Source organism: Mastomys coucha, unplaced genomic scaffold, assembly GCF_008632895.1.
Source record: "Mastomys coucha isolate ucsf_1 unplaced genomic scaffold, UCSF_Mcou_1 pScaffold1, whole genome shotgun sequence".
NCBI classification, from domain to species: domain Eukaryota; kingdom Metazoa; phylum Chordata; class Mammalia; order Rodentia; family Muridae; genus Mastomys; species Mastomys coucha.
Genome location: NW_022196891.1, coordinates 69170287 through 69181401, shown reverse-complemented (window position 1 = coordinate 69181401; position 11115 = coordinate 69170287). Strand labels below are relative to the sequence as shown.

General features: G+C 39.9%; 1 protein-coding gene across 2 annotated transcripts in view; it reads right to left on the bottom strand.

Annotated features, from left to right (window-relative positions):
- Positions 1 to 11115, bottom strand: part of LOC116103566 (SLAM family member 5-like) — a 94291-nt gene that overhangs the window by 23749 nt on the left and 59427 nt on the right. For both annotated transcript variants that reach the window (XM_031389729.1, XM_031389739.1), the window contains exon 3: positions 7787 to 8122. In XM_031389729.1, coding sequence (XP_031245589.1) covers positions 7787 to 8122 — 336 coding nt within the window. The remainder of the gene's footprint in view (positions 1 to 7786; positions 8123 to 11115) is intronic.

Below are 11115 nucleotides of genomic sequence, written 5' to 3'. Positions count from 1 at the left end.
TAACCCAATCACAAAAGAACAAGCACAGTATGCACTCTCTGATAAGTGGTTATTAGCCCAGAAGTTTGAAATATAGGAAGAACAACCCACAAACCACAAGAAACTCAAGAAGTAGGAAGATCAAAAAAAAAAAATACCAGAAACAAGAATTTTAAATATATTTTATTAAATCTTTGAGAATTTTGTAAAAAATTAAAATTAAAATTACAAAAAGATTGTATCAGTTGTTAGCTTTACAGAAAACATTAAATAAGCCATGAAAACAAACAAATTATAATGAAATTATTTTTGATATTTTGTTATAGTCCCTGTTGCTATTAGTGAAATATATATATTTCAAATATATATATGTATTTCAAAATTTTATACCAATCCAGTATCTGTAAAAAAATAACTTTGCCTCAATACTGGAGTTCTTTCATTTAGCCATGAGAATGAATGCCAATAATCCATGCATTTAGGAGAGTGATGCAGAAAGATTATGAATTTAATGTCAGCCTGGGATACCTACTAAAACCATTCAAAAACCAAAAGAGACTTAATCTATAAATTATAAGCATCAGAAGTATAAATATATATATATATATGCTTACAGATGAATATACATATACATATATATGTATATATGTATATGTATATATACATACTTTGTAATAATATGTGAGTACTTACTTTCAACCCTATAGACCTTAAAATTAGCCATAGCCGAAAGTTTTTTAAAAGTGTTTTTCTATATTTATTTATTATTTCATCACTCATATTAAGTAATCAAAGGCTTTTTTCTTTGCTGAGATCATAATATAATTGCATCATTTTTCCCTTTCCTCCCTCAAAACCCTTCCATACAGGCTTCCTTTTACGAAGTTATGGCCTTTCTTTTCATTAATTGTTGTTACACATACATATATACTCATACTTATACACATATCCATTTTTTCATTTTCCCTTTTATTGAAAATAGATTATTTTGACTGACTAACACAGATGTAGAGGCTCACAGCCATCCATCGAACTGAGTACAGGGTCCCCAGTGAAGGAGTTAGAGAAAGGACCAATGGAGCTGAGGGGTTTGCAGCCCCTTCAGACGAACAACAATATGAACTAACTAGTACCTTCAGAGCTCCCAGGGTCTCAACCACCAACCAAGGACTGCACATGGAGGGGTCTGATTGTTCTGGCAGCATGTGTATGGTAGAGGATTGCAAATTCGATCATCAATAGGAGGAGAGGACCTCGGCCCTGTGAAGGTTCTGTGCCCCAGTGTATGGGAATGCCAGGGCCAGAAAGTGGGAGAGGGTGGGGTGGCAGGCATGGGGAAGGGGGAGGCAACAGGGGTTTGTTTTTGTTGTTTTTGTTTGTTTCTTTGTTTTTTGGAAGGGAAACTGGGAATGGAGAAATTTACATGTAAATAAAGAAAATATCTAAAAAAAAAAGCCACAACCACTACTAATAAAACACTTTGAAGATTCATAATTTTAAAAAAAAGAAAAAGAAAATAGATTATTTTCTCATGCAATATATCCTGAGACAAAATAGGAGTGGATCTGGAGAGGAGGGGATGGGAAGGGAGGAGCTGAAAGGAGTAGAGAGGGGAACATCATCATGGCAGAAGTTCTTACACTGCATACATTTGGAGATGTAACTTTGATCTTGATTTATTCTTAGTCATTGATTCTCTACACTTGTAAAAGAAATGGCGGAGGGGGATTCTAAAACAGGTGAAACTGAAAGAGTATATCACGTTTGTAGCCATTACACCATGAATATAGAGCAAAAACTTATACCAATCTGTAAAAAATAACTTTGCCTCAGTAATGGAGTTGTTTCATTTAGGCATGAGAATGAATGCCAATAATCCATGCATTTAGGAGAGTGATGCAGAAAGATTATGAATTTAAGGCCAGCCTGGGATATCCACTAAAACCATTCAAAAACCAAAAGAGACTTAATCTATAAATTATAAGCATCAGAGGTGTGGTGGTTTGAATTAAAATGGCTCCTACAGGGTCCTGTTTGAATGGTTAGTCACGAGGAAGTAGAACTGTGGGAAACAATTAGAATTAGGAGGTGTGGCTGTGGAAGAGGAAATGTGTCACTGGAGGTGGGCTTTGAGTTTTCAAAAAGCCCAGAGTAAGCCCAGAATTTCTCTCTGCTTCTTGACCTGCAGAGCAGGATGCAGCTCTCAGTTATTGCTCCAGCCAGATGCATGCTATCATGCTCACTGCCATGAATATAATGAACTAGACCTCTGAAACTGTAAGCAAACCTCAAATTAAATCCTTTTTTTTACAAAGGTTGGCTTGGTAGTGTTTTCTCTTCACAGCCATAGAATATCAACTAAGACAGACAGAGAATTCCACTCTATAATTGCTATTCTTGCTGGTCAACCTGACTACATTTGAAATTAATTAAAATCCAAAAATGGAGGGCACACTGGTGAGGGACTTTTTGCTTAATTTGAAGTGGGATGATCCACTTGTAATCCTGATCTTCAGGTGGAAAGACACACCTTTCATCTGGGCCATTCATTCTGCTGGAAGCCTATATAAGGACATGGAAGATGGAAGCTTTTGCTTTATGACTGCTTTCTCTCACCTTGCTGGCAAGTCCATTCCGCCACTGGCATTAGAGCCTACTTCTTTGAGATTCCAGTGTCTACTGAAGAGCAGCTGACACAGTCAGCCTTGTGGATTGAGGAAATTTTAGATTCATAGCCAGCCATTGTTTGTTTGACTGGACAACAGTCTGTGAGTCATTCTAATAAATTCTCTTCCTACACAGAGATTCATTCCATAAGCTTTGTTTTTTCTAGACTCTAGAGTCCAGAGAACCCTGACTAATACAGACTTTTGGTACCAGAAGTGGTTCCTGAGTGAGTGAAGTATAAGAATCAATCTTACAAGAATCTGGAATTTTCCAATAAGCCAACACCTATAAGTACTTAAAGCTCTCCAGTTCTTGAAGATTCTTCTGGGAGCTCAGAGTGTACTAAATGACCATGGCATTAACTATTTATGAATGGAAGGGGAAAAATACATTTGATTATTCTAATTCACCAATTGTGAGTGGCAATGGATTTGGTGACTCTGTGTATAAAACTTTTGACAGTTTGTGAAAAAGGAGGAAGCTAAAGGTACTGGTGGGTTTTTCTTAGCATTTCTGGATAAATTGACAAAGGATAGGAATGAGCTCTGTTGTAAAATTAACCAACTTCTAGCATCTCAGAATACAGTGAAAGACAACAGTGAACTTAGTCATAACATTCACCAGCTCCAGATATACATGAACAGTCTAAAGGTTGGTAATGTGCCCTGCAAGAGAATCTTCTCTCCAGCAGGCAAAGAGCTCAAGTTGTGGAAAATCGAACCAAAGGTCTCATTATAAAGTAGGCTGAAGGTCAGTAAAAACTCAGGTTGCAGCCTTGAAGCGTGTACTCCATCTTGTTCATTATTTGGAGACTTCAATAGGATCATCTTCACATAGCTTAAGAAGTTTCCACTGCAGTAGTTTTCTATACCACCCCTCAAATGTCCTTCAGTTCTAGCTGATTCTCCTCAAATTCTTTCAACCACATCTCCCTCCTCTGCCACATCCCATTCCAGTCTCCTCAACTCCCAGTCCACCCACAAAATTTATACTACTTCCTCCTCCCAGGGAAATCTATATGTCCTCTCTAGTTTTTTCTCCATACCTAGCTTAACTTCTGCAGCTCTTTAGATTGTAGCTTAATTATCATTTTTTTAATGTACTAATATCCACATATAAGCAAATACATGCCATATTTATCTTTTTGGATAAATCTCACTCAGGATGATTTGTTCTAGTTTCATCCATTTTCTTGCAAATTTCATGATGTAATATTTTAAACAGGTGAATAAATACTTAATTGTGTAAACATACCCTAATTTCTTTATCCATTCTACTATTGGGGGACATCTAAGTTGTTTCTAGTTTCTGACTATTAGGAATAGAGTTGCAATGAACATGGGTGTGCAAGTGTCCTTGTGGTATATGAAGCATCTTTTGTGTATATGCCCAAGAGTGGTATAGGTAGATGTTAAGGTAGATAGAGTCCCAACTTTCTGAGGAACCACCATATTGATTATCATAGTGGCGATACAAGTTTGCACTCCCATCAACAGTGGAGAAGTGTTCCCCTGTTCCACATCCTTGCCAATAGGAGCTATCACTTGTGTTATTGATCATTGGCATTCTGACATGTGTAAGATGGATTTTCAAAATAATTTTGATTTGTATTTCCCTGATGGCTAAGGATTTCTTTACGTATTTAAGGATTTCTTTTCAGCCATTTGAGTTTCCTCTATTGAAAGTTCCCTATTTAGATCAGTGCCCCATTTCTTAATTGGATTATTTAGTTTTTTTGAAATCTAATTTTTTGAGTTTTTTACATACTTTAGATATTAGTCTTCTATGGGATGTAGAGTTGGTAAAAAAAAAAAATCTACCATTCTGTAGGCTGCAACGTTGTCTGAAGGATAGTGTCCTTTGCCTTACAGAAACTTCTCAGTTTCATGAGGTCCCATTTCTTAACTGTTGATCTTAGTGCCTACACTTTTGGTGTCCTGCTCAAGAAGTCTTCTCCCATGGCAACGAAAGCAAGGTTATCCTCCCCTTTCTTTTCTATCAGTTCAGTTATCTGATTTTATGTTAAGGTCTTTGATATACTTGGACTCGAGTTTTGTGCAGGGTGATAAGCATGGATCTACATGCAGACATCAGTTTGACCAGTACTTCTGTTGAAGATGCTGCTGTCTTTTTTCCAGGGTGTATTTCTACCTTCTTTATCCATAGCTCTGTGGATTTATGCCAATACCATGCTGTTTCTAATCTGGAATACAATGTGATATCAGGAATGGTGAGACCTCCAGCAGTTCTTCTATTGTTCAGGATCGTTTTAGCTATCTTGGGGTTTTTTGTTTTTCCACATGAAGTTGAGATCCTTTTAAGATCTGTGAAGAATAATGCTTGGATTTGGTAGGGATTGCATTGACTTTGTAGAATGCTTTTGGTAGGATGATCAGTTCTTACTAAGTTAATTCTACAATGTGTGAACAGGGCTGAGGATGGGGATGAGAGTTGATGGAATCATGTGACAAACCCCAGGAATCAGACTCAAGAGATCAGCCTCAGAGTGCAGTTCTGAATTTACTGCCCTGTGCATAAGCTTATACACAGTGTAACAATCCCAAACCCCTGAATCTTCAGCCCGTCGTATCTTGCCACACCATCACCATGCCCCAATGAAAACCCTGCCTGATAAGGTAAGTCAGAAGGAGTGGCTGAGTATCATCACCTTTTAGGACTTCCATGAAGATTGAGGTTGGAGACAGCCACTGCCCTGGCCTCTTCTTTTTTGCTGTCTCACTGGTGTTCTGGGAGCCATCTTAGATCTAATGTTGCATACAGCAGATTAGACTCTGAGGACTCACAGGAGCCTTTGGCACCTTGCTCTCCATCCCACGTTTTCCTTCACAGGGTTGACTTCCACATCCCTCAAAGGTCTTCTTTATGTTTTTATTTCAAAGCTAAGGACTTCTAAGAGAAGAGACTTGGTGTGCAGTTGTTGATCCTTGACATTTCAAGGGAAGGCTAATGTCCCATTTGTTTCTGGCATAGACCCATTGATAATTGTCTGTTGAAGTTCCTCATTGGAGGACAGTGGAGGTAAAGTATATTGGCCACCACCTGCCTAATGAACCATTACCCAACTGGAGAAGTCTCTGATAACTACTTGAGTCAGTAGTATTAAGTCCGCTGTGCATATATATTCTGTTAGACAAAAGCCCACCTTCTCTGGGGGCAGGTTGAATGATCCATTAGATAGAAGTGCTAGGTTAGAGTTGATGGTGAATTGATTCTCTCTTGTTGCTGGATTCTCACTGTCCATGATAGGCAACTGGGAATCCTAACTAACATAAAGAAAATGGGCAGATTCCTAATGGAATCCCAAAAGAGTGATTGGGCATGTACTTCAGAATTAGCTGTTATGATAGCACACATCAGTAGAAAAGGGTAGATGGTCCTGCCTCTGCTCCTTCTGGAGATATTCTCTCCACCTAGTTTATAAGAGTTGTGAAGCTTCCCAAGGTCACTGGCTGGAGGTGTCCTCTCTGCCGGGGTGTCAACACTGTAGAGAATGGCAATCATCTCTCCTTTTCCTCATCTTACTCAGTGAGAGGTTCAGCAAGGCTGTCTTCAGTGGCACCATTGGTTCCATCTGGATCATCATTGGTGCAGGGCTTGATGGATCTTTCTGGAACCCAAATGGGCTTATCTATTCCTTCTGGAAAAACACAAACACACCATCTTCCAATGGGTAGCAGAGGGGCTAGATTCTTTCAGGTGTTATCTATAAGGTTTCTCCAGTAGACCAAGGGCAAAGGAGTTATTCTTGGCATCATAGCCCCACAGACAGTGTTTATATGCTGGAGAGAGACCCTATTTGTCAAAAAATTTAAAAATTTATAGTAAATGATTCTTCTATTAACTTATCCTGGGGTCAAGTCCCCCACAACACCCTGGCTAATTATTTCTTGAGAGAAGAATGCTCAATGATAGCTTGGCTTTGAGAGTTATGGGGAATTCCAGTCCAGTGAAAGATACCTTGGTCCTTGCAACGAACATATGCTGGCCCATTCTCAGTTTCTAGGGCATAATGGACACCCATGACCAGCATAGCCATTCTCATAGTGGAATTTACCATTCTTTGGGTTGTACTACAGCATAAACATAAGAAGAGAAGGTGTCTATGCAGACATGAACATATTTTAAGCACCCAAACTTAGTGATGTAATTGACATTTATTAGCCATAATGAATGGTTCCAAAGGAAGGAGCAGGCTGCAGGTTGAGCACACGTGCACTAAATGTTTGCATGAGGCTGAGGTGTGGTTAGGGGAAAGTCTGTGTAACAAGTGGGCAGAATTATGGAAGCATGAGTAGAGGGTTCAAGATTGTTCTAGGGGGTTGACAAAAAGTAGAATCCAGCCCATCCACTTCTTGGTCGAAATGGCCAGGAACTCACCTAATTGAACTCTTGAAGTACCGTTTAAATATTTTTCGAAGGGGTATTATTGGAGATATATATGATGGAAGCAACTGTTCTTAGAGGCATCTGTAAAGCCAGAGGCAGCCTGTGGGATGGACCTCTCAGAAATAAAGCAACTATTGGACACACTCGTCGTAGGCAAGAGGGAGAAAAGCATTTTTAGGGAAATGACTATCTAACTTACCGTGATAGCCAGCAAAGGATATCTGAGCTATAGAGTGAGAGGTAAATATCAAGACAGCAAATCCTGAGTGAAGGATACCCCAGAAGGTTTATACGACACTGAGGATGAGACTCAGAGTTTGGATCTAGTATAACAGGAGAGAAGTGAAGGACACACAAGACATCCTTTCATAGTTCTTTGCATTTTCCTATGCATTCTGTAATTATTTTAAGACCAGAAGCTTTTTAAAGACCACTTTGCATATGGCATCTTACTAGAGTGTCATGATAATGCTTGCAAATTGATTAGTATGATTGTTGACATTTTATAGGAGAAGAAAACAAAGATCAAAGGACAAATTCTGCTGCAAAACAGAAAAAGCTAAAGTCTGTCAAGGCCAGAACTAAAGTTAGACCTTTATAAGTACTGATGTGCTTATGTAATTATAAAGGTAAGAAGAGTTTGGACACTCTGTTTTCAGAAATATGGGTATGGTTTAGATTACAGAACATCAAAGCAAAAGGGAACCCAAGCCCCTGTCCTGCCATAACTTACGGTAGATATGAAGGTGGTAGATCTTGGTGATGGTTTTATCATGGTTCTTTTCATTGATGTCTGCTTTGTAAGTTCCTGCATCTTCCATCCTCAGGTCTCTAATGACCAGGTCATAGTTCTGACCTGTGACTTCTATTCGTCCTTTATAAATGACCTGGGTTACAATAACTTCAGTTCTGTTGACTCCTGGTTTTACAAAAGCAATAGATGATCGAGAAATCCAGACAATGTCAGAAATTTTCTGTGGTTCTTGAATATTTAAGGGGAAAGTAACTGACTCCCCAAGAATCCCATTCACCACCATCGAGTCTGCATCTCTTCCTGCTGCTTCAGACCCTGAGGATATAAATAGAAAACAGTAACCATCAAATTGTTGAACTGTCTTGTATTCCTATCCTTTTGAGTTTCACTGAGGAACTTCCTCACACACTGCTCATCCTCTCTTGGAATTTTTTTCTTTCATTCTAGGTAGATTTCTGGGGGAAGTGGGGGTGGGGGTGGGGTTGGCTTGAGACAGGGTTTCTTTGTGTAGTCCTGGCTCTCCCAGAACTTGCTTTGAAAACCAGGATAGCCTTGAACTCACAGAGATCCTTCTGCCTTTGCCTCCCAAGTGCTGGGATCAAAGGTGTGCGCCACCACCACCTGGCCTACTCTTTAATGTGCTATGACAACCAAAATTTAGTTGAAAACCTGCCATGTTCTCGGAAACAAAACTGTTCCTGAATAAATACATGTGGTCCTTCATAAATTAGTGAACTTAGCCTATTTTGAAAGTAGCTTCAAGAAAGTCTATATAACAGTAGTAAACTCACTCAATAAGTGGTTAAACACCCACTGTGTGCCAAATACTCTTATGTAAGCTGTAAAGATAGAAGTGATCAGAAAAGATCCCCAAACTCACCAACTTAGGGGATAATTTCACCAGAGCCTGTAAGACTTTTGACTTTATCTTCCAAGGATAAAAGCAAAAATGTAACATTTGTTTGAAGACCATAGGAAAACAAAAACAAAAACCAAAACAAAGTACTGTCCCAATACTTCATCAGCGCACATAGCCAAACACTCATCCCAAGTTCTTCTACTCCTGGCCAGATGGACAGGAAAAGGGACACACTTGAGATCTTGGACCTAGGGAAGGTTAATGGTCTTTGTTCCTTGAATACCTCCTAACCTTTGGAGTTTAGGCATCTAGATAGACATGTTTTAATATGGCAAATTCCTCACTGAGGTTCTTTAATGATCAATAGTGTTTGGGATTGTTGTAGATGATACATGAGGTGTTTAATAAAGGATATGACTGGGAAATTGAGCAGTCAGAAAGGGTGGTAATCACAAACAACCAGCTGGGCTATTTTGATGTGAACTAGCTATGTGCAATCCCCAAAGGTCAAGCCATGTTTTCCACATAAATGGGTCCAGGTTAACCCTAAAGTTTGTACAGAATGCAAGTTCCTAAAAGAAAAGGATTTATTAACCCAGTGTTGCTTTCCATTATGTCTGCCTTTCCCTTCAGCTCAGTAGCGACAGCAGGATCCTAGGACTGCTAAGGTGAACCTCTGTCCTTTCAAGTCAGTGAAAGCTTTGCCCTCAAGAGGAACATGCTGGTGATTTAGTTGGAATGGGCAAGCCAAGTCAACATGTTTTAGGGCATTACACATGGGATGGGGGAAATTAGGGACTACCAATAGTACTAACTTAATACTATGTTAGCTATGTTAGGACTACATGTCAGATGCTATGTTAGGACCACAGGGATAACAGGATACCAAGACAACCCCAAGGAGCCTATGGGACACAAAAGGTGCTATGATGAGTAGCAAGTGGAAGGGCAACAAGAAGAAAACACAGAGAACATAAATCTGTGCTAATGTTGCCCCTGGCAGCCATAGTTTGCAGAAATCCCCAGCACCAATTGCCACCCTATAAATTTTCCTACAGTGTTGATAGAGTTCACAAAGAGCACTTGCAATACCTTAGCTTGTGTCTCAGGTATAGCACACAGAGAGGCTAAGCTCAAAGGATCCTGAACTTGATTTTCTGGTGCTGTGTGCCTTCCAAATACTTAATGGATTTTTAACAATTGGGCCTAAAGTTACTGTTTTGCACTGGGTCCTTCAAATTTTATAGCCAACCTCTGCCTAGATCTACTCCATGTCTTAAGGCTTTTTTGAATTCAGGTCCTATGGCTTAATGGTCATTCTATTCTTTGGGTTTAACTTAGGTGGGAGATGCATCAGATACATGACATCCAACTGTGGCTATATTGTGTCACTAACTTCTCAAATGTGGAGGCCACTTGCTAAGGCTGAGAGCTTTTCAGTATGGGAGCAGTTGTGCAACCACAAGAGGTTGAATGTTGTGTCAGTTTCACAGCTATGACTGCAGCAAAGTCATTCAGGAAATGCTGGACTATCAAAAAGCCCTTGAACAGGGTGGGTAAGAGTGGGCGAGGATGCTGCAGGGGAAGTGTTGCACATAGCTCTTCAAACTGCTGATATCCTTGCAAGAAACCTGACCTCTCTGAGAAAAAGCAGAACTTGATTTGTGAACTGCATTTGTCTGCTACGTTTAAAGGCATGAAAGTCCTCCTAGAGACGTAGCTGTGAGACTGGGCCATCTACTTACACACTGGGCAAACTTAAAAAAGTTACAAAACTGCCACGGACTGGGTTTGTTGCGGGGACCCCAATTTCCACGGGATGAGAATTCTGGTCAGGTGGGCAATAAGTCGGTGAATGACAGACAGACTCTAGACACAAGGGTGTGGTGAATCTGAATGTATTTGCAAGGTGAAATTCAGGCTTAAAAACCATACACCAAGCAGGGCAGATGACAGGAGTCACATAGGCAGGTGGGGGTTACAGCAAGAGGCGCAACATTGAGGTCATGTAGGCAAGTGACCGCACATCAAGGTCAGTGGGGTCTGGTAGCCAGGTGTGAAGCAGGAGGAAGAGGAGTGGAGCCCCCCTTGTTGAGGCATTTTGGTATTCCTATGCTAATTCTCTGGTTCTGCTGGAGGCAATGACTAGGAAGTTCTGTCCTGACACTTCTAGCTAATGTCCTTGAGTGAGGGAAGCCCTTCATTACTCTCTAATATGTAAAACATTTCTAACTATTATGAAGTATCTATTGCCCTAAGGAATGTGCTTGGCCTCTGTTGCTAGCTTTGGCAAGGCAGATCTCTTGAGAGAAATTCCAAGTTATGGAAAGCTAGGTATTATCCTAGGATAGGTTGGAAATATTGTGCTGGCCAGGAAACAATGCTCAATCTTAGCCATTTACAAATCATTTCTTGGGGTACCTTTATGCCTAATTATGAGGGCGTGTTG